Source organism: Bufo gargarizans, chromosome 4 (genome assembly GCF_014858855.1).
Source record: "Bufo gargarizans isolate SCDJY-AF-19 chromosome 4, ASM1485885v1, whole genome shotgun sequence".
NCBI lineage: Eukaryota > Metazoa > Chordata > Amphibia > Anura > Bufonidae > Bufo > Bufo gargarizans.
Genome location: NC_058083.1, coordinates 508,030,323 through 508,053,620, shown reverse-complemented (window position 1 = coordinate 508,053,620; position 23,298 = coordinate 508,030,323). Strand labels below are relative to the sequence as shown.

Genomic DNA, 23,298 nt, shown 5'->3' with positions numbered 1-23,298 from the left:
TTCCAGTCATGGAGATATCGGAGCCCATCATGCACCACGTCACGGTTCTCATGCTGAGGTTCTCATATCTGTTTGGTGCATTCTCTCTCTGTGTTTTATATGATTAATTGCTACATTCTGTGTAGTTTGCTCTTGTGGTGCATGTGGACCGCGCCGATATCCTCCATTGTATGCATATTTTGCTGGGGTTAGTCGATTACTGCGGTCCACATGCGGTCGGGCTGCTCCCCCAATAAAAGACACGCCACAGTGTCAGGGGCTGAGCAGCTCCTCCAGAATTGCCACTATATATTTTTTTGTTTTTCTCTTTCTGCCTTATTTCACTAATCATGTGACTTCTGAAGGTAATTGGTTTCACCAGAGCTTTTTATGGGCTTTCTAACAAAGGGGGTGAATACATACGGACATGCCAATTTTCTGTTTTCTATTTCTAAACAATAGTTTTATTTATATATTTTTCTCATTTCACTTTACTATTGTGTTCTGATTCATCACATAAAATTCAGAAACAAAACATTGAACTTTAGGCTGTAATGTACCAAAATACGAAAAAAGTCAAGGGGGTGAATTATTTTGCAATGCACTGTATATCATTACTCTCTGATTTGGGGGGTGTGGGGGTGGCGGTTTAAGCCCCTGATCAGACATTTATGGCATATCTAATATAATGAACTGGACAAAACAACTTTCAGAAATCAGTTGCCCCTAAGACCGACTGAGGAGTGCGGCCCCACATTTCCCCTGTAACATTTTATGATCCCCATTGACACATATTGCATGGTTTCATGAATATGTATATACAGTATATATGCTGCAGCCTCCCTGTAAAAACTAGTTTTTTGTACTTACCGTAAAATCTGTTTCTCTTCCATTCATTGGGGGACACAGGCCTTGACCATGGGTATAGCTGTTGCCGCTAGGTGGCGACACTAAGCACAAAAGTGTGAGCTCCTCCCTCTTCAGCTAGATCCCTTCCTGCAGGGACCAAGCTAATCAGTTTAGTGCAAAAGCAGTAGGAGAAGCCAGACATAAGAAAATCACATTATGTGCAAACCCAGAACCACACAGGCCCGAAAAGGCATAAACAAGAACTGGGTGGGAGCTGTGTCCCCCAATGAACGGAAGAGAAACAGATTTTACGCTAAGTACAAAAATCTAGTTCTCTCATCCGTCTCATTGGGGGACACAGGCATTGACCATGGGACGTTCCAGAGCAGTCCCTGGGGGTGGGCTCAACTACAACCCCCTGCCAATCAGAGAACCACTGCTTGCAAAACTCTACGCCCCAAAGAAGCATCAGAAGATGCAAAGGTGTGCACCCTGTAAAACTTAGAAAAAGACGACCAGGTTGCCGCCTTGCACACCTGAAGGGCCGAAGCCCTGTGATGCACTGCCCAAGAGGCTCCCACTGGCCGAGCCAAATGAGCAGTCAACCGGAAGGGCGGGGCCCAGTCCTTAACGCAGTACTTTTCCAGAATAGCCAAACAAATCCATCTGGAAATGGAAGTCTTTGATGCTGCCAGCCCTCGTCTTGGCCCCTCTGGAATCACGAACAGGGAATCCGTCCGCCTGAAAGTAAAGTTTGTGACGGGATTTGAATTCACAGGTTCAGTATCATAGCCCAGAACTTTAACCACTACACTATCTAGCTGGTTTTCAGATTTTCTCTTGGTTTTGTGGTACAGGCTTAGGCCTCATGCACACGACAGTTTTTTTTCACGGTCCGCAAAAACGGGGTCCGTGGGTCCGTGATCCGTGACCGTTTTTTCGTCCGTGGGTCTTCCTTGATTTTTGGAGGATCCACGGACATGAAAAAAAAGTCGTTTTGGTGTCCGCCTGGCCGTGCGGAGCCAAACGGATCCGTCCTGAATTACAATGCAAGTCAATGGGGACAGATCCGCTTGATGTTGACACAATATGGTGCCATTTCAAACGGATCCGTCCCCATTGACTTTCAATGTAAAGTCTGGAGTTCTTTTATACCATCGGATCGGAGTTTTCTCCAATCCGATGGTATATTTTAACTTGAAGCGTCCCCATCACCATGGGAACGCCTCTATGTTAGAATATACTGTCGGATATGAGCTACTTCGTGAACCTCAGATCCGACAGTATATTCTAACACAGAGGCGTTCCCATGGTGATGGGGACGCTTTAGGTTAGAATACACTACAAACTTTCGGCACCTACAGGAGTTAATTGTACTATCATATTCCCCTGTAAGAGATCAGGGCTGCCAGGCAGACCCCCCCCCCTCCCCAATTTGAATATCGTTGGTGGCACAGTGTGCACCCCCCATCGGGCCCCCCCTTCCTCCCTCTAATGTTAGAAATCGTTGGTGGCACAGTGTGCGCCCACCATCGCCCCCCCCCCCACCCCCTCCCTCTATTGTATTAAATCGTTGGTGGCACAGTGTGCCAACCACCATCGGCCCCCCCCCCCTCCCTCTATAGCAGTAACAACATTGGTGGCAGTGTGCGGTCTCCCATTCCCCCCCCCCCCCATCATTGGTGGCAGCGGAGTTCCGATCGGAGTCCCAGTTTAATCGCTGGGGCTCCGATCGGTAACCATGGCAACCAGGACGCTACTGCAGCCCTGGTTGCCATGGTTACTTAGCAATAGTACAACAGTAGAAGATTCATACTTACCTGCTTGCTGCTGCGATGTCTGTGAACGGCCGGGAGCTCCTCCTACTGGTAAGTGAAAGGTCTGTGCGGCGCATTGCTAAAGAACTGTCACTTACCAGTAGGAGGAGCTCCCGGCCGGTCACAGACATCGCAGCAGCAAGCAGGTAAGTATGAATCTTATACTGTTGTACTATTGCTAAGTAACCATGGCAACCAGGGCTGCAGTAGCTTCCTGGTTGCCATGGTTACCGATCGGAGCCCCAGCGATTAAACTGGGACTCCGATCGGAACTCCGCTGCCACCAATGATGGGGGGGGGGGGGGAATGGGAGGCCGCACACTGCCACCAATGTTGTTACTGCTATAGAGGGAGGGGGGGCCGATGGTGGGCGCACACTGTGCCACCAACGATTTATTACAATAGAGGGAGGGAGGGGGGGCGATGGTGGGGGCACACTGTGCCACCAACGATTTATTACAATAGAGGGAGGGAGGGGGGGGCGATGGTGGGCGCACACTGTGCCACCAACGATATTCAAACTGGGGAGGGGGGGGGTCTGCCCCCTGCTGCCTGGCAGCCCTGATCTCTTACAGGGGAATATGATAGTACAATTAACCCCTTTAGGTGCCGCACCTGAAGGGGTTAATTGTGCTATCATATCCCCCTGTAAGAGATCGGGTGCTGCCAGGCAGCAGGGGGCAGTCTTGTACAAAGTTTGCAGTGTATTCTAACTAGAAGCGTCCCCATCACCATGGGAACGCTTCTGTGTTAGAATATACTGTCGGAAATGAGTTTTCACGAAGTGAAAACTTAGATCAGAAAAAGCTTTTATGCAGACGGATCTTCGGATCAGTCTGTATGAAAGCAACCTACGGCCACGGATCACGGACACGGATGCCAATCTTGTGTGCATCCGTGTTCTTTCACGGACCCATTGACTTGAATGGGGCCGTGAACCGTTGTCCGTCAAAAAAATAGGACAGGTCATATTTTTTTGACGGACAGGATACACGGATCACGGCCTCGGCTGCAAAACGGTGCATTTTCCGATTTTTCCATGGACCCATTGAAAGTCAATGGGTCCGCGAAAAAAAACGGAAAACGGCACAACGGCCACGGATGCACACAACGGTCGTGTGCATGAGGCCTTAGGGTGAGCCTAAGGTGGTGCGCACCAGTTCCATGAATTTGGGCCCCCCTGTGGCAATAATATTCATGAGCACCGCCGTGCCTCTCATGTGGCCGACGTCGCACGGCGGTGCTCATGGTAATTATTGCCAAAGTTTTGTCAGTCGCCCCCTCTCTACCTATATTTCATTTTGCCCCCATTCTCTATCTATATATGTCATTCCAGCAGTGATCCCGCAAGACCCGCCGCAGGAGGTCACGGGTCTCGCAGGATTATGACAGGTTATGAAGCGCAGCCGCACTCAAAATATAAGGAGGGCCCGGCCTCCGCACTTAAAAAAAAGCACTTGCGGGGCCGCGGGCCCTCCCCCCTGCCGGCCCCTGTCCTGGCGTCTCCCCTCCTCTGTATTGCCACAGCCCGGCAAACAATCTTCCAGGGCCCGGTCCTGGGCCGCGTCCCGGTGGTTGGGGACCGCTGCTCTACACAACTGCTCGGTCCTCTTCTCCCAAAACCCTCTTCTCCACCATTACAGAAGAAAGACTCTACTCTCCAGATCACATCTCACCACCTGTGCACTTGACCCAATCCCATCCCACCTCATCCCTAACTCCACCACAGTGTTTATCCCAGCCCTAACTCATCTCTTTAACCTACCACTAACCTCTTGTGTCTTCCCCTCTGCTTTTAAACATGCTACCATTATACCCATCCTCAAAAAGCCTTCACTTGACCATCTTCTTTGTCCAGTTATCGCCCCATATCACTTCTTCCGTATGCCTCAAAGCTACTTGAACAACATGTCCATTCAGAACTGTCCTCTCTCCTCCTGCTCCCTCTTTGACCGGCTACAATCTGGCTTCCGACCCCACCACTCGACTGAGACTGCCCTTACCAAAGTCACCAATAACCTAACAGCCAAAACCAATAAAACATTACTCTGTCCTCCTCCTCCTTGACCTGTCCTCTGCCTTTGACACTGTCGACCACTCCCTTTTGTTGCAAACTCTCTCATCTCTTAGCATCACTGACCTGGCCCTCTCCTGGATCACATCATACCTCACAGACCGGACGTTTAGCGTCTTCCACTCTCACACCACCTCCTCGTCTCATTCCCTCTGTGTTGGTGTCCCGCAAGGCTCAGTCCTAGGATGCCTGCTCTTCTCCATTTACACTTTTGGCCTGGGACATCTCATAGAGTCCCATGGTTTTCAGTATCACTCTTACGCCGACGACACACAAATCTACCTCTCTGGTCCAGACATCCACCTTATTATGCAGAATCCCACAATGCCTATCTTCCATATCCTCCTTCTCCTCTTGCTTTCTAAAACTCAATATGGATAAAACAGATTTCATCATCTCCCCCCCCCCCCCCAACAGACCTATCGATCACGATCAATGGCTGCACAACTCTCCAGGGTCAACCAAGTCCGCTGCCTTGGAGTGACCTTGGATTCTGCCCTCTCCTTCTGACCGCACATCAAAGCCCTTTCCACCACCTGCCGCTTCCAACTCAAAAACATCTCCCGCATCCGCGCTTTCCTAACTTTGAATCTGCAAAAATGCTTGTACATGCCTTCAATCATCTCCCGTCTAGACTAGTGTTGATCACGAATATTCGAATTGCGAAGTTTAATCGCGAATATCGGCACTTCGAGAATTCGCAAATATTTCGAATTTCGCTAAATATATTTGTAATTGCGAATATTCGATTTTTGTGAAAATACCAGTTCATGCGAATTTGTATGCAAATTTTTTTTCACAATCAAGAAAATAATGCCTGGAGATCATGAATTCTCGAATATATGGCGAATATTCGCCCAAATATTTGCGAAATATCGCGAATTCGAATATTGCCCCTGCCGCTCATCACTAGTCTAGACTACTGCAACATTCTCCTCTGTGGCCTTCCATCTAGCACTTTCACACCCCTCCAATCTATCCTCAACTCTGCTGCCCGACTAATCCACCTCTCACCCTGTTCCTCCTCTGCCTCTCCGCTCTGCCAATCCTTTCACTGGCTACCCATTGCCCAGCGAATTCAGTTCAAAATACTAAGAAATACATACAAGGCCGTCCATAACCTGTCCCCTCCCTACATCTCTGAGCTACTTTCCCGATACATCCCAACACGTAATCTCCGATCCTCACAAGACCTTCTCTCCTCTTATCCTCTTTTCTCATTATCGCCTCCAAGATTTCTCCCGTGCATCCCCCACATTCTGGAACTTTCTACCCCAATTATCAGACTCTCACCTACAGTGGAATCCTTCAAAAGAAACCTGAAAACCCACCTCGTAAGAGAAACCTACAACCAGTGACCCTGCTGCCTCTATACCGCCATGACCAGCTTCACCCGCACCTACTGTGTCCTTCTCCTATACCATGTAGATTGAAAGCCCTCAGGAGCAGGGCCATCTCTCCTTCTGTACCAGTCTGTAACTCGTCTTGTTTATGCTTAGTGCAATTGTCTGTATTATGTATGTGCACTGCTTATCATATGTACAGCACTATGGCACTTTAATAATAATAATCACACCTTGCTGCAGCAGCGTGCGAATTGCCAGAAAAAAAAAAGAATCTGCGGCTGCGGGAAAGGCCGGAGGAGACGACCGAAAAAAAAAGAGGACGGAGGGGATGATTTGAAATCCAGCTTGTAGCCTCTGCAATGACCTCCCTCACCCATGCATCTGAAACGTAAGCCAATCAAACATGCCGAAACACATGAAGCCAGCGGGCCCACCCGAACGTAGGGCGCCGGGAGCCGCCCGTCATGCAATGGAGCTCTTAGGGTTAATGGACTTGGAGCCCTGTTGACGGGAATGCCAGAAAGGCCACAGCTTAAATGAAGGCTTGCACTTCTGTCTGACTTATCGGACGCTCCCTTGGGGTCGGATTCCGCTTTTTTTACTTATTAGACCGCCCCCTATTCTGAGGTAAATAGGTGCTCTTACCACCTGTAGCGTCCGAAATGATCTCATCCAGGCGCTTACCAAAAAGTCTGCCCCCGGTAAAGGGGAGGGTCCGCTTTTGAAGCATTATTTGCCGCCCAGCATGAGAGCCATAGGGTACGGCGAATAGCCACCAATAGGGCTGACGAGCGAGCCATTAACCTGGCCGCATCCAAAGATGCTTCACAAATATATGCACTAGCATGCGAGAGCTGCAGGGCCACATCTGCAAGTTCCCCCCGAGGGGACTCCCGAATCGAGACCCTGACGTAAATTACTTGCCCACCCATGTAGAGGCAAACACCGGCTGCATCGCTGTGCCCACTGCTTCAAAGGCAGATTTTGCAAACGCTTCCAGCTTCTTATCTTTGAATTCAGAAAAAGAAGCCCCATCCGCCATTGGCAAAGTAGTATGTTTAGCCAACCGGGAAACTGGCGGGTCCACTATAGGTGGAGCCGACCATTTCTTAGTCAAAGCCTCCGGAAAAGGATGTTCAAGCGTTTTGGCAACATGAAATGTTTATCAGGGAAATTCCACTCCTTGGAGAGAGAGGAATCAGCTGGGGAAACACTTGTGCGAATGACGTGACTTCCTAAAGGAAACACCCGAGCTGGCAGATGACGGAGCTGGATCCTCAACCTGCAACGTCTCAATAACTGCCGTAATTAAATTGTCAACCATAGAGGATAGTTTGGGCGACTGACCCTCCGGTGAGACAACAGCCTCATCTGACCCTCTCTCCTGAGAACATGTCGAAGTGAGACTCTAGTAGGAAGAGGAGAGGCCGAGGAAATAGGAGACACAGACACCCTTTGGGGGGGGGGGGGGGGACGACTGGGGATGTTCTGGCCTATTTTGTGGGACGGCCGCGATGGGCACGCGCCCCATGATCCCCAGAGTCGGACCGGCCAGAGGACTGCCTCGAAGTCTTCTGCCTCCCTAGCTCTAGCCGGATCGGTGTGCGGCCCCTTGATGGGGGGCGCTACACCGGAACAGAGGGGACTTTCGCTGGGGTGCCCGTGGTGATGCGATTGCTGGCGGATGACAGAGGTTTTTACGGGCACCTCTGATCCTCCTTTTCTACCTGAGAGCGGGAACGAGCAGGGGGTTTGGGTGACCCCCTGGTCTCCCGTCTTCTGCCGACAAAGGTCCCAATATATCCACAATAGTTTTGTTGGTATTGGAGACATCCTATACCACGCTAGACAGGGAACGCGTCCATTCCGGTTATTCCGTAGCGGGAAGAAATGGGTCCGGAGCCGAGCCACTTGATGGCGGCGCAGCACAGTCTGACTGAGGGAATGGAAATTTTGCATGACATGATGCGCAGGCAAAATGACACACCAAAGGGACCACATGCTTCAGGATCTGGGGCCTAGATTCAGACATAATGACACCCCTGTCACTCTAATGAGGCAAATGGGAAGTTTAGGCCCTGCCAGAAGGGACAAACATTTACCCAGCCTGTGTACTTCCACCACCCCCAAAAATGACATTGGCTCTCAGCGCCCATCAGGCCACGCCCCCTGCAGGAACACACACGTCGGCATCCCCGGCTGAACCCAGACGCCGGCCAGGGAAAAATAAGCCGCAGGGAGGCCCTGCAGGAGTAGGCCGGGGCCTGTGGAAGCGGCGATGAGGACGACGACGCCGGACCAAGGAAGCGCCGCGCGTACGGCGACACAGCAGGAGCAGCCCCCTGAGCCCTGCACCAGGTACCATTTTAAACATTTACCGGGCTCCCAATAGTACACGGCGAACACATGGGGGGGGGGGGGGGAGAGGGTACTGGAGGGGGGGCACTGTGGGCAGTCTCCTACTCACCTGTCTGAAGTCTTCTGCCCCCTGTTACCAGCTGGATAACCACCTTCGGTGTGCGGCCCCTTGGCGAGGGACGCTACACCGGAAACAGAGGGGACTTTCGCTGGGGCGACTGTAGTGATGCGATTGCTGGCGGGAGACAGAGGTTTTTACAGGGACCTCTGGTCCTCCTTTTCTTCTAGAGAGCAGGAACGAGTAGGGGGTTTGGGTGACCCCCTGGTCTCCCGTCTCCTGGGTGGGAGTACAGGCAGTTTTTACCCGCTCTGCCTTAAGCTTCCCGTAGAAAAAAAAAAAGACAAAATTAGTAAATCAGCAGACCTGCAACGCAAGAAGGTCTGTCACCTACAGACACTAAGCTAAAAACTGATTAGCTTGGTCCTTGCAGGAAGGGATATAGCTGAAGAGGGAGGAGCTTACACTTTGTGTGCTTAGTGTCCGCCTCTTTGCGGCAACAGCTATACCCATGGTCAATGCCTGTGTCCCCCAATGAGACGGATGAGAAACAGTTTTTTTTTTATGTAATCTTATAAACTGATTACAGTATAAGGCTTCATGCACACAGTCATGTCCATATTTCAGGCCTCAAACAACAGATCCACAAAATACCAATACCTTCGGAGTGCATTCTGCAGTTTTCTCACTCAAAAGAAAGGGCTATTCTTGTCCACAAGTCGGACAAGAATAGGACATAATTTATCATTTGCGGAACGTGGATCCACACGCCACTAAAAAATATGACTGTGTGCAAGGCCCCAGAGAAATTAATGGGACAATATCCTATCCGAAAAAATTCGGATTGCACATGGACGAAAAATATGGTTGTGTACATGAGGCCTAAATGTATGAAACGATGCATCAGCTGTGACCCAGCAGGACTCGGCCTCACCTTAAATCCAGTTCCTTTGTTCGAAGGAAATTCAATATAGGTGCAAATGCTGTCGGATCGCGATCAATAAATATCTATAAGGAGGGGGAAAAAAAAAAACGGCAAGATTCATTAAAACGATAAAGATCCTCCTGTTACTGCTTTATTCAATACCCTGATCTGATATTTTTGGAATGTACAAGATAAAGGGGTCGTCTCATCGGTAGGATATACCACCAGTCACAGACAGGTGTGGGACCCGCACCTGTCTCCAAAACAGGACCCCTGAATTGAACAGAAAGTGCACCGCGCACCACCGCTAAACAATAGCCAAGCGCTGGCTCGGCAATCTCTGGCAGTCCCATTAGAAGTGAATGGACGGGTGGCCGTGCTTGCCCTGTGCACTCTCTGTTCATTTATATGGGACTTCTGAAAATAGCTGAGTGCGCTTGCTCAGCCATTTTCGGAACTCCCACAGAAACGAATGAAGAGCATGCTGCGCATGTACTGCACACTGTCCTTCAGTTTTGGAGGCCTCATCCTAGAGATAGGTTCGGGTCTCAGAGGTGGGAACCTATATGACTTTGATGCACATCCGAGCGATATGCCATCAGATGACACAACCCCTTTAAAATGCCCCCAAAAAACTTGAATAGCCCCGGAGGGCAAAAGGACACTGTTTTTGCCCCTGTAAGATGAAAGGAGCCCTTATGGATATATCTGACATATGTGTCGGGAGCTTTCCTGATACACAGGTAGAAAGAAAGAAAAGAGACATGAGTGTTAACAACTAGAGAAGTAGGAATTTTCGATGAAATCTCACACTTCGAATCAATCCCTTTAATAAAAACTTATCTTAAAGTCAGTGGAGGTCAGAAGGACATCTGCAGAAAGTATAGACAGCGCGGCTGTCTGCAGTAAAATTCTGACAAACGTCCGCATTGTAAATCGGAATGGATTTCTGCAGGCAAAAATGGATGCAAGTTATCACCATTCTGTTATTCTGCAAAAAAGATGTGCAAAATCCAAACCATATATAGAGCATGGCGAGGATTCGGCATCTGCAGAACTTCCAGAAATCATTGCAATATTTTTTTTTGCAGCATGTAAAAAGGAGTTTGAATAAAAAAAACGAAATTATATTAAAGGGACTCTGTCACCAGTTTCTAACCCCCACTTTTAAAACTATTGTTCTGTCCATGGAGCCCTTGTGATTACTAAGGTGTTGTTATAAGCTAAATCTGCAGGCTCGTTTTAATAAAAAAAAACTTTTATCTAACCTGTCAGTCATGTAGTTAAGGTGCCCAGGGCGTTTCTCATGGTCTGAAGATGCCGCCCGCCGCCGCCGCCGTTGGTGCCCAGCTCCTCCTCTGCTCTGGTCAGCGCCGCCTGAATATCAAGAAATACGCCTCCGGCTCTCCCTCAGTCCCCCCTCCTTCTTTTCTAAGATCCCGCGCGTGCGCACAGGCCTGTGCCTGATGAGCCCGTGCGGACTTTTCGATTCAGCCTCATTGAGCGAAGTGCGCATGCGCACTTCGCTTAACCTCCCGATAACGCGAACACTGCCGCACGCGCGGGATCTTAGAAAAGAAGGAGGGGGGACTGAGGGAGAGCCGGAGGCGTATTTCTTGATATTCAGGCGGCGATGACCAGAGCAGAGGAGGAGCTGGGCACCAACGGCGGCGGCGGGCGGCATCTTCAGACCATGAGAAACGCCCTGGGCACCTTAACTACATGACTGACAGGTTAGATAAAAGTTTTTTTTATCAAAACGAGCCTGCGGATTTAGCTTATAACAACACCTTAGTAATCACAAGGGCTCCATGGACAGAACAATAGTTTTAAAAGTGGGGGTTAGAAACTGGTGACAGAGTCCCTTTAAAGTATTAGGGGCATATGGACAACAGGGGGGGTCCCGCACTCGGGACCACTTCATATTAACAGATCCCATGAAAGCCGACCACAGCTTCGGCAATGTCATGTGTGAACAGCCAGCCCCATGCTCTTTAGGGCTCATTCACGCGACCTTATGAATGGGTCCGCATCAGTTCCGCAATTTTGAGGAATGAGTGCGCACCCATTCATTTCAATTGGGCCGCAAAAGATGCGGACAGCACACCGTGTGCTGTCCGCGTCCGTTGGTCCGTTCCGCGGCCCCGCAAAAAAATATAGAGCATCTCCTATTCTTGTCCGCAATCGCAGACAAGAATAGGCATTTCTACAATGGGCTGCCCGTTCCGTAAATTGCGGAGCGCACGTGGGCGGCACCCATGTTTTGCAGAACCGCAAAACACAGCGCGGTCGTGTGAATGCGCCCTCAGCCCCCGTGTTTTAGACGAGTCACATGGGGTATGAGGAGGAATATTACTCACTGCTCCAGTTTCATCCCGAAGTGTTGAAATCCTTCCGCTCAAGAGGCTGCAAAATAAGTCATTAGAGAACATGAACAGGCAAAAAAGGGACACAGTCACATGAACCATTACAGTCTACGGGGCTAGACACATGGCGGTTTTTTTTTTAATGGCCAGTGAATAGCAGCTGTCAAAAAATAGGACAGGTCCTATTTTTGGCCGTTTTCGCAGCCAGGCAGATCCCATTGAAATCAACGGGACAGTTTTCAAAGGAGGGTGCCTGTCTATCGGCTGTAAAAAACAGGTACATTGGGTCTTTCAGAGGTTAAATGCAAAAATAATAATACTCCACATCCGCTTGCACTTTACTGATGTTCCGAGCGTCATGACGTCACCATGCTGGAAGCACAGGTCCTTTCCTGCTGTGAAGAGCGAGTGTCCCTGCACAGGCTTTTACCGGGGGGAACACTGGGAGCTAATAATACTAGGGAGCACAAATGGGGGGGGGGGGAAATAAAAAAAAAACTACAATTGAAGGTTAAAGAAAAGCCCTGCTTTTCAATATGGCGCTAGCATTGGTTTTGCTCCAAAAGGGACTTCGTTGTCAATTTACTGGGGCAGCGTCATCTACAAGCAGTAAAGAAAGTGACGGTATATGGCTAGGCTACGTCATCACTTTATGAGGGGTTGGGCCCTGACCTCTGACCCCAGCGTTAGGCTACATGCACACGACCGTATGTGTTTTGCGGATCCATTGTAACAATGCTTAAAACGGACAAGAATAGGACATGTTCTATATTTTTTGTGGGGCTACAGAACGGACATACTGATGCGGACAGCACACAGTGCGCTGTCCGCATTTTCTGCGGACCCATTGAAATGAATGGGTCCGCATCCTATCCGCAAAAAAACGGAACGGACACAGAAATAAACAACGTTCATGTGCATGTAGCCTTAGGGTAGCATTTCCCCTTCTAATACCGTATTTCCCTGGCAGAGAGAAGCCCACCCAGCTGTTCAGAGAGTTGGAGGGGGCAACATTGTAGTTCTGTGCATTTCTGATGTGCAAGAAAAAAAACTAAGAAAAGATGGTGCTGAAGTCCCTTCGTTGTCAGGAGGTCGGACCCCCACCGACATATCCTGGAGACAGAAATGACCCCTTTAAGACCTCTGAGTGCTCAGGAACACTGGCAGGACAGGACGACCTCACATAAGACGTCTCCAATGCTCAGGGGCGGAGGCTGAATCTAAAGACTGAGATTGGTGGAGAGGCGAGACTGTTACCTGGAGAAGAAGGAGTCCGGGATCCACATGAGGGTTTGTCTTGATGTGCTGAATCTGAAGGACAAATAAAGGGTTAATCAACGCAATCAGGATTTCCCCCTCGTCACTATAGGACAGTTAAAGTGAATGCAATATAAAGAGTAGAATAAAGCTAAAGGGGTCTTCCAGGACTTATCCTCAGGATAGGTCATCGATATCTCGTCGGTGGAGGTCAGCTGTATGAGGAGACCATGGCGCTGTGCGACTGCTTTGTCTTCTTCCTAGGCCAGTGGCGTCACGTTTATCGGTCACATGACCTAGGCGCAGCTCAGTCCCGTTCAAGTGAATGGGGATCAGCGACAATACCGAGCACAGCCGCTATATACAGTGCGCAGACCGGTGAGCCTCGCGGTTTCCTCATACAGCTGATTAATGGGGGGTGCCGGGTGTCGGACCCCCGCCGATCTCATATTGATGACCTATCCTGAGGAAGGGATATCAACATGTAAGTCTCGGGGATGTGTTGTCAGAAAATGACCTTTTAAATTTTAACCTATTATTTTTTAAATTCTTGCAGGACATTTTTTTAATTGCAATTTTCTTTATTACTATCGACATTATAAAAAATGTATAGAATCCCACAATTTTCACACTGGCCACTAGGCCTAATAGGGCATGACTTCTTGTTCTGTAAACTGGTAATGTCACTTTTCAGCAGTCATCTCATCACAGGCAAGATTACAATGACAGGTAACACTAACACCATTGTATGGATAACACAGGATCCACCAGTTACAATAGGTGATGTCACAGCTCATCTGCTCCCTCCTGACCTCTGCACAGAGCATGCCTAGAAAACTCTCCCATAGAAGTCAATGGAGCCCCCTCCCGGCCACTGTGTCTAGGGCCCTTACAGGACAGGAAGTCTTAACATGTCTTAGGTCTAGTGGCCTGTGCCACCATTTTTTTTTTAACATAATGAAATGGAAAATAAAAAAATATATATATAAATTATACACTGCAGCCACCATAGAGCCCAGCGCCGTTTCCTATAGTGTACAAGCACGACCACCGCTGCGGGATTGCAGGGTGGTCATAACCCCTGGATACGAGCGGTGTATAATGTGATGGAAAAATTAAAGGAGGCAATATGGAGAATCACAATACATTAGTAAGTGCCTTGTATTCACTTTCTCTACATGATTAGTGCCATTTGCTGAGATGAGAAAACTGCTTTAAGATCTCGTCAACTTTTCTGCTACTGTATAATGCAGTGGATTTGCCGCGTGAAAATCCGCTGCATATCTGCCAGATGTGAACATGCCCTTAAAGAGGTATTCCAATTAGATAAAAGGGGTTTTCTGAGACTTTACGAAATGAATAAAGCTATCCCCAGGATAGGTCATCAGTATCTGACTGATGGGGTCCGACAGCTCGGGCCTCCCGTCGATCAGTCTCGCAGCATTCTGTAGGCCATGTGATGTCACGTTCATGGGTCACGTGGCCTTGACACAGCTCAATCCCACTCAAGTGAACTGTACTGAGCTGCGATACCAAGCACAGCCACTATACAATGTACGGCGCTGTGCTTGGTGGGCAGGGAGAAGGCCGCGGCACTACTGCGAGCGCCGGTGCCTTCTCAAACAGCTGATCAGTGGGAGTCCCGGGTGTCGGACCGCCATCGATCAGATACTGATGTCCTATCCAGAGGATAGGACATCAGTTGTCACTTTTAAAGGAGTCCTCTCACGTCAGAAAGTGGCACTTATGTAGAAAAGGTTACTACAAGGCACTTACTAATGTATTGTGATTGTCCATATTGCTTCCTTTGCTGTCTGGATTCATTTTTTCCATCACATTATACACTTCTCGTATCCATGGTAACAGACGACCCTGCAATCAATCAGCGGTGGTTGTGGTTCCACACTATAGGAAAAAGCACTAGCCTATGGTCCCGGCCCCCGGAGAGGCTGGTGCTTTTTCTTATGGTGCAAGCACGACCACCACTGATGGTTTGCAGGGTGGTCTGTAACCATGGATACGAGTGGTGTATAATGTGATTGAAAAATGAATCCAGCCAGCAAAGGAGGCGATATGGATAATACCAATACATTAGTAAGTGGCTTGTATTTAGGGTTGCACCGGGTATCAAATTATCAATACCCAATCGATACTTTTGTACCGGTGTCGATTTGATACCAGGATTTGACATTTACTGATACTAGGCTGCGCTACTGTGCAGCCTAGTATCAGAGAACATGGCGCGCGCTGCTGTCAGAGAGCTCCATGTTCTCCTCAGCAGCACAGGTGAGAAGGAAGCACTCTCTCCCTCCCCATTGTGCTGCCGCTGCCAATAAGAAGAGAGACGGGAGGAGGAGGGGAGGGGCTGTGGCCACGGCGCCACCAATGACCTTAATACTGGGGGTGGGCGCACTGGGCCACCAATGATAACTAACCTATTAATACAAATACAGAAGGCAGGTGCCGGTGGCAGAATCACATAGCCGGCACCCAACCTCTATGACACGGCGCTGCGTTCTGCAGGTGCAGCACCTGAGGGGTTAACTGCGGCGGATCGCAGCGCCCTGTCATAGAGGTTGGGTGCCGGCTATGTGATTCTGCCACCGGCACCTGCCTTTTGTATTTGTATTAATGGGTTAGTTATCTTCATTGGTGGCGCAGTGCGCCCTCCACCTTCTCCAGTATTAAAATCATTGGTGGCAGTGGCCACAGCGCCTCCCCTCCTCCTCCTCAGTGGAAGTTCTGATCGGAGCCCCAGCAGTGTAATCCTGGGGCTCCGATCGGTTACCATGGCAGCCAGGACGCTACAGAAGCCCTGAAATCTATAAACAATAAATAAACAAATATATCACATAACGCCACGCCCGAAACAAAGTGCGAACTGTTAAAATATTAAAAAATATCTCCTATGCGGTGAGCGCCGTAACAGAAATAAATAAATAAAAATCGCGCGATTCGCCATACTTTATTCACCTTGTCCCCCCAAAATATAGGATCGGATTGTTCGATTATGGGCCGGACGTTCCATAAAATGCGGAATCCCCCCCTTTTTTTTGGCGTTTTAGTTTTTTTTGCGTGGTATTGAATGGTATCGAGTATCGCAATACTTTTTTATGGTATCGAAATCGAATCAAAATTTTGGCGCGGTGCCCACCCTACTTGTATAAACTTTCTCTACATGACAAATGCAACTTACTGAAGTCAGACGCCCCTTTAAGTTATCCCCTATCCACAGGAGACAGAAAACAGATTGGTGGGGGTCCCCATCGATCACAAGAATGGGGGGCCCCAGACCCCCTTGAAATGTACGGAGTGGCAGGTCGGGTATATGGGCAGCCGCGCCATTCATCTCCATGGGAATTCCTGAGATAGAGGACTTCAGCGCTCACCTATATCCGGGATTTCCATAGAAATGAATGGAGCGGTTGCACACATGCCCAACCAGCCGCTCCGTTCATTGGGAAGGGGGGGGGGGGGGCTGCAGGGGGTCTGGGGCCCGCCGCCAATCTGATAGTTTGATAGTTATCCTCTATCCCAGGGGTCATCAACCATCGGCACTCCAGCTGTTGTGAAACTACAATTCCCAGCATGCTCCATTCATTTCTATGAGAGTTCTTATAAGAGCAGAGCCAGTGTGCATGCTGGGAGTTGTAGTTTTACAACAGCTGGAGTGCTGGAGGCTGCCGACCCCTGCTCTATCCTGTGGATAAGGGATAATTTAATCTAAGCGGAATACCCCTTTAAGGTATAAGTACACTGCAGGACTGGGGGCCCCGTTCTAATGATCCCCTGGGTAGGAGTCGCCGTATTCAGCCATTTCCTACGCCCCCCTCCCCCGAGGTCTATCGCATGCTCGTCCTGCTCCGCAGCCGATGGGGGGGGACTGGAGTACAAGGTTCTGTTCACATTAGAGGTCTCGGTAGTGCCTGACGTATGCCTCCATGCAGTCATAGTGAGGCACGTGTCGGGGGTGCAGCCCCCCTGTAAAAATGACTAGACCCAACGTTTGCCCAAATAATGCCCTCTTCTGGTACGGGTTATGTGAACAGGGCAGCGTATATGGCGGAGGTGTCCACATCACAGGTAGGGCAGCTCCCCTTATACTGCACCTGCACAGTGTGAACACAGCCTGAGCTGTCTGCTGATGGTGGGCAGCTCTGGTTCACTTTCTGCTTGCTGTCAGTGAATAGCAGGGTCTGGTTCACATTCAGAGGCAGAAATCCCTCACAGACCCCGCTACTTCTGTGTACAGAGCCCAGCAGGAGAGCGGCACACAAGGGGTTCATGTACCTGGTGCCCCCCACATTCAGCTGGATGATCTCCCCGGTGCCCGGGCTGACGTTATTGCAGCTCCCGGCCATGGCAGCCGCGGCCTCCACCCAGCGGTCCCGGGGCTGGCGCTGCAGGTTATCCCGGGAAGCCTGTCAGGAAGGCAGGGACGGGAGCGGAGCTGCTCCTGGTGGGCATGACGTCAGCGGAAGAGGCGGGGCCTCGCGGTCTAGTGGGCGGGGCCTCTGAGTGTATTATGCTGGTGCGGAGAAGAGAGCAGCGGGATGCTGCAGGCTGAGGGGGGATTTACATGGGACTGTGTGTTGGAGGGAGACGAGTGCTGTTATTTACATAGGACTGTATGTTGGAGGGAGAAGAGTGCTGTTATTTACTTGGGACTGTATGTCGGAGGGAGAAGAGTGCTGTTATTTACTTGGGACTGTATGTTGGAGGGAGAAGAGTGCTGTTATTTACATGGGACTGTATGTTGGAGGGAGAAGAGTGCTGTTATTGGGACTGTGTGTTGGAGGGAGAAGAGTGCTGTTATTTACATGGGACTGTATGTTGGAGGGAGAAGAGTGCTGTTATTTACATGGGACTGTATGTTGGAGGGAGAAGAGTGCTGTTATTGGGACTGTGTGTTGGAGGGAGAAGAGTGCTGTTATTTACATGGGACTGTATGTTGGAGGGAGAAGAGTGCTGTTATTGGGACTGTGTGTTGGAGGGAGAAGAGTGCTGTTATTTACATGGGACTGTGTGTTGGAGGGAGAAGAGTGCTGTTATTTACGTGGGACTGTATGTTGAAGGGAGGGAGTTCTGTTATTTTCATGGGATTGTATGTGGGGGGGGAAGGGGAGTGATGTTATTTACATAGGACTTCATGTTGGGGGTGGAGTTCCTCTGGATCGGTATAGAGCTGTGGTCTCGGGGTTTCTGATGATTGTGACTTTATTCTATGGAAGTGGTCGGTGACCCTGATGGAGGCCTGACGTGTAGTCACTGACCAGCCCCCCCCCCCCCCCCAGGCTCAACCCTATAAAGGGGATCTCTCACCAGGCTCAACCCTATAAAGGGGATCTCTCACCAGGCTCAACCCTATAAAAAGGGGATCTCTCACCAGGCTCAACCCTATAAAAGGGGATCTCTCATCATTAGGAAAAAGTCCTGATCCGGACTCCTTATCCGCAGCGCTGCTCGTGTATTACCGTAGATAATAGTCCAGGACCTCTTTACAGCGGGCGCACTGCCTGCTACGGCTGATCATGGTGCTTCAAATGAGCCTCTACTGCTGCAATCTTGTATACAGTTGCAGCAATATTTGGGGGTCTTGCCCCTCAGAGCGCCACTTCTGCTCTGTCACCATTCCCCTCATGGCCTAATTGACAGGGCCAGGAATCTACTCTGTTTGGATGCCTGGCCCTAAAATCTCATTTTTGGGCCTCTTTATAGAGCGGGGAGTCGGACCCCCACCAATCTCATATTGATGACCTATCCCGAGGAGAGCCCATCACTATGAAAATCCCCCAAAGCCCCTTTAACTTTTATATTTTAATATATTTCTAGCATTACGATGTGTCATGTGTTGTAATAAAGTCGTATGTGAAAGTTTTTTGTTTATAGGGTTTTATTTTATTTTCTTAGCAATAAGGGCTCATGCACACGAACACCTGTGGTCCGCAATGTACAAGCACCGGCTGTGTGCGCTCCGTATCACGGATGTGGATCCATTCACTTGAATAGGTCCGCAAGATGTGGAATGGAAGCGCCACAGCGCGCTTGCGTGGGATTTTGGTCAGTGCCTCCGTGTTCTATCTTTTAGCGCTGTGGATTGAATCTTGCGGATCGCAGACCCATTGAAGTGAATAGGTCCGCAAAATGGGTCACGTGACTTTTAACGACTTTCCTGACAAGGGGGGTGCCCTGAATGTGACCCTGTCATTTTGGCGCAGTTGTGGAGTAAAACTATAGGTGGTGTAAACTTACACTAGACACTTTTTTGGTGCACGGACAGAGTTCTAGCGTAAATCTGGCGCAGGATTTACGACACTGACTCCAAATTTACAGGGTTCAGTGCACCAGAATAGTAAATTAGTCTATTATTAAGGGCTCATGCACGCAAACTTATTTTCTTTCCGTGTCCGTTCCATTTTTATTTTTTTTGTGGACTGTATGCTGAACCATTCATTTCAATGGGTCCGCAAAAAAAAATAAACAGAAGTTACTCTGTGTGCATTCCGCTTCCGTATGTCCGTTCTGCCAAAAAAATAGAAAATGTCCTAGTATTGTCCGCATTACAGACAAGGATAGGACTGTTCTATTAGGGGCCGCCTGTTTGCTCCACAAAATACGGAATGCACATGGACATCATCCGTATTTTTTGCAGACCGCAAAATACTTTGGTGTGCATGAGCCCTAAGACTGCGATTCATATCCTTAGACAGTGTAAAGTGTGACAATATTAGTAGCTCATTCACACAACCTTTTTTTTTTTGGTTGCATCCGATCTGCCTTTTGCGGGGCGAATGCGGACCCATTCACTTCAGTGGGGCCATAAAAGATGCACACCGTGTGCCGCCCACATCCGTATGTCCGTTCCGCAGCCCCCGCAAAAAAGAAAGAGCATGTCCTGTGTTTGTCCGCATTACAGATAAGGATGCGACTGTCCAATTACGGTCCAGACGTTCCACAAAATTCTGAACGCACGCAGATGGTATCCGCGTTTTCGAGATCTGCAAGTTGCAGACTGCAATACAGGCTATGCTCGTGTATATGAGCGCTAAATCTGCCCCAGTGTGCTTTACCACGGGGGTTTTCTTCAGGGCATTTTTCAAGGTGATGTGAAAATGTCCAGAGCTCCAGCATGATGCTTATACAAAGAAGACAGAAAGGGCTCATGCACATGACCGTGTGCTGGCCGGGCCCGTGCTGCGGTCTGCAATGCACGGGCACTGACTAAGGCAGCTGCATGTGGATTGTAGCTGCGGATTCCATTCTTTTCAATGGAAAAGACAGATCTGCGGCAAAGCCGCATCAAATCCGCAATTAGACATTATACTCCAGAAATGCACAAAAATCCACACGGAAATTTGTGCGTATCTTATGTGCGTTTACTTTCATCGTGTGCAGGTGACCTAAGGGTATGTTCGCATGGAAAAATTTTGGCGCAGATTCCGCACTAAAAATCGGTGCCAAAAAACGCAGGCAGATCTTCACCACTGATTTCAATGGGGAATCCGCATTTTTATTCAAACATTGCCTTAAAAAAACGCACCATGAAAAGAAACAAGCTTCCTGTCCGTTCTTGGTGCGGATTCTGCGTGGAATCAGCATCCAGAGTTCATGTTGAAAATGGGAAAGAATGAAAAAAAAAAGTATCAGGAAAAAAAATGGATCCATAAAAACCTGATGCGGATTTCTACAGCATCGGAAATCCTCTGTCCGAACATTTACTAAGGGTACAGCCACACCGGGAGTGGATCATATAAGGAGAGAAAGTATAAAGGGTTACATTAACCCTTACAGTAGAGGGTTGCATTACGCCATGCATAAAGTACAGAGACTAAACCCATTGGGCATTGGCAAGGACCAGGTAAGTATGATCACCACCGCGGCTCGGCCACTCTGGGAGGTCTGTATTAATCTTGCAGGGTGGGCTCATAAAAGCGGTTTCTTCTTTGTTGCCGCATATCCACAAAGGTGCAGTACAAAATACAGTGAGCTGGGACTCGCTTACATGTTTTGGAATAAAAACATCCTTAATCATAGCCGTGATGTGATGTAGTATTTAGTAGGAGATTACATTATCCTATGTATAATTTACAGTACAGGGTAACATTATCCTATATACAATATAAAATCATCAGAATTCTTTCTTCCTGCATTCTGCTCTTTCCCCACTAGATGGTGCACTTGTTCTGTGTTTGGCGGTGATTTGAGTTTTCATTTGTTCACTGTGCACAGTTGTCATACATAGATGATCATATTTGTGCTATGGAACATACTCAAGAGAGTCTCCCTGTTGACTTAAGAACAGCCAGCGTTTGGACAGTCATGAGGAGGAGGCCCAGGCAGAGGTGGGGGACCTCATGCATAGCTCTGTTGGTGGTAGTAGTGGCATTTGTAACCATGGTGGGGTTAGGGGCTATGGTAGCTGTGGCAACAGTGGAACTTGGGGCAACTACAGAGCAGGGAATCGGGGCCAAGAAGCCCACAATGACATATCGCAGTCTGATAAAAGTGGCAGGGAAGGGGAGGACTATGATGTGATTATTGTGTGTTGGACAACATCTTGGAGCCGGATCGGGGTGCTGAGGAGGAGGTGACATCAGAGGAGGAGAATGATGGATAATAAAGAGCAGAGCCTAATCTGCTTCTATTGTCGTCAGCTCAAGAACTGGTGATGCCACTGATACTGTGGGTGGAAGCTCAACATGTGCTAGACCTAGGCCAAGCTTGGCTGCCGCTAGCTCAGTGTATTTCCCGTAAGGCAGTTTTTCTCCACACGGCCTGCACACAAAACCACAGCCGTGTGCAAGATCTGCCAGATGAAAATAGGCTGTGGGCACTATTGCAATGCATTAGGGGGCATCACTGGATCCTGTGGGAAAATAGAAATGGCCAGCATTTCGATTTGGAACATGTCTGTCTTCTTCCTCCTGGCCTTCTTTGTGGCAGCCAGCCGCCCTATCTGTCCTCCTCCTCCTGGCCTTCTTTGTGGCAGCCAGCCCGCATCCCCAAGCAGTACAGTGTCCTTATCATCATCATTAGCTGCTTCTGCTCCTGCTCCGACTCCTTCTCCTTGTTATCCACTCTATTGTGAGACATCATAACGGAATGAGTTGCAGGTGATGCACTCGCTGCCGTACCACTTAGTGGATTCTGCTGCCTTTAAGGAACTGGTGGTGTGTACTTAACTTTGCTGGAAGATAACAAACCACCATTATTTCTCCCAAAAAACCATCCTTGTTTTGTACCCTCACGTTGCCGAGAATGTGAGCAGCTCCTTGCAATTGTCGCTGTGCGACAAGGTGCACGTCATTGTGGATGCCTGGAGCAGGTGTTATGGGCAGGTACAGTACATGTCTGCTGCCATACTGAATTAGAGCTGATGAGCCTGGATGAGAGTAGCCACACAGCCTATCAGCTGCTAAAGTGCATCAAGAAGAAAACATGCCACTGGTTGTCCACTGCCAACTCCAACTGGGCAAGATGGTCAACGACCATAGTGGCTGCCCTGTTTGGGGGTAATAAAACATGCTCGGTGCATGTGAAACTTTAGTGGTGTAATGCTTTTTGAAAAAGTACCGTGGCTTGTAGAAGGTACTGTCCAAGAGACTGTCCTCGCATTTCAACCATTCTTTTGTAGCAAGTACCTCCTGGATTTGCAGCGACAGAACGTTCTGCCATTGTATCAGTTGAACCGCAACGTTCCAACCAGTATAAAGCAATGAAAGATATTGAAAAAAATGCTGGAGACCGCTCACTAAAAATATAAACACGGTGCTTAGCCACGAGCACACGTCTGCTATGGAGCCATTAGCCTTACTGTAACCGGAAATTACTGCCTCTCAGATTTTGCACAGCCGTCTCCTGTAACTCGGGGAACGTCATAGACTATGTTTTGAGTGGAAATGTTCACCCCGCGCTTCCAATTATTTACCCAAAAATACGCCACCCGCCAACCTACAGGAGCCGTTGTCTGTTGTGGCAGACAGCCTGGATATTCATCAGGTTGCATAGAGCAACCAATCACAGCTCAGCTTCTATTTTGCTACAGGTCAATACTATGAGCTCTGATTGGTTGCTATAGGCAGCGAAGGACCTTCTTAGTGTAAGACGGCTTATGTGTGAGTTAATAGGATTTCCATTGCGACGCTTAGCTAACGTTGTTGTAGAGGCTGATGTAACTCACATGACCTCAAGTGTATACTAATTCTGTGGGGCTTTATATACTGTCAATTAAAGACAATAATGCCCCGACGATTGTCAGGCCACTGTGGA

The 23,298-nt window shown here is 48.9% G+C and overlaps 1 protein-coding gene across 2 annotated transcripts in view; it reads right to left on the bottom strand.

The window, feature by feature from the left end:
* Window positions 1-17,493, bottom strand: part of KCTD3 (potassium channel tetramerization domain containing 3) — a 70,246-nt gene extending 52,753 nt beyond the window's left edge. For both annotated transcript variants that reach the window (XM_044290807.1, XM_044290809.1), the window contains exons 1-4: window positions 17,320-17,493; window positions 13,030-13,083; window positions 11,767-11,812; window positions 9,416-9,489 (exon numbers count right to left, since the gene is read on the bottom strand). In XM_044290807.1, coding sequence (XP_044146742.1) covers window positions 9,416-9,489; window positions 11,767-11,812; window positions 13,030-13,083; window positions 17,320-17,390 — 245 coding nt within the window. In that variant the 5' untranslated portion in view covers window positions 17,391-17,493. The remainder of the gene's footprint in view (window positions 1-9,415; window positions 9,490-11,766; window positions 11,813-13,029; window positions 13,084-17,319) is intronic.
* Window positions 17,494-23,298: the final 5,805 nt, after the last annotated feature.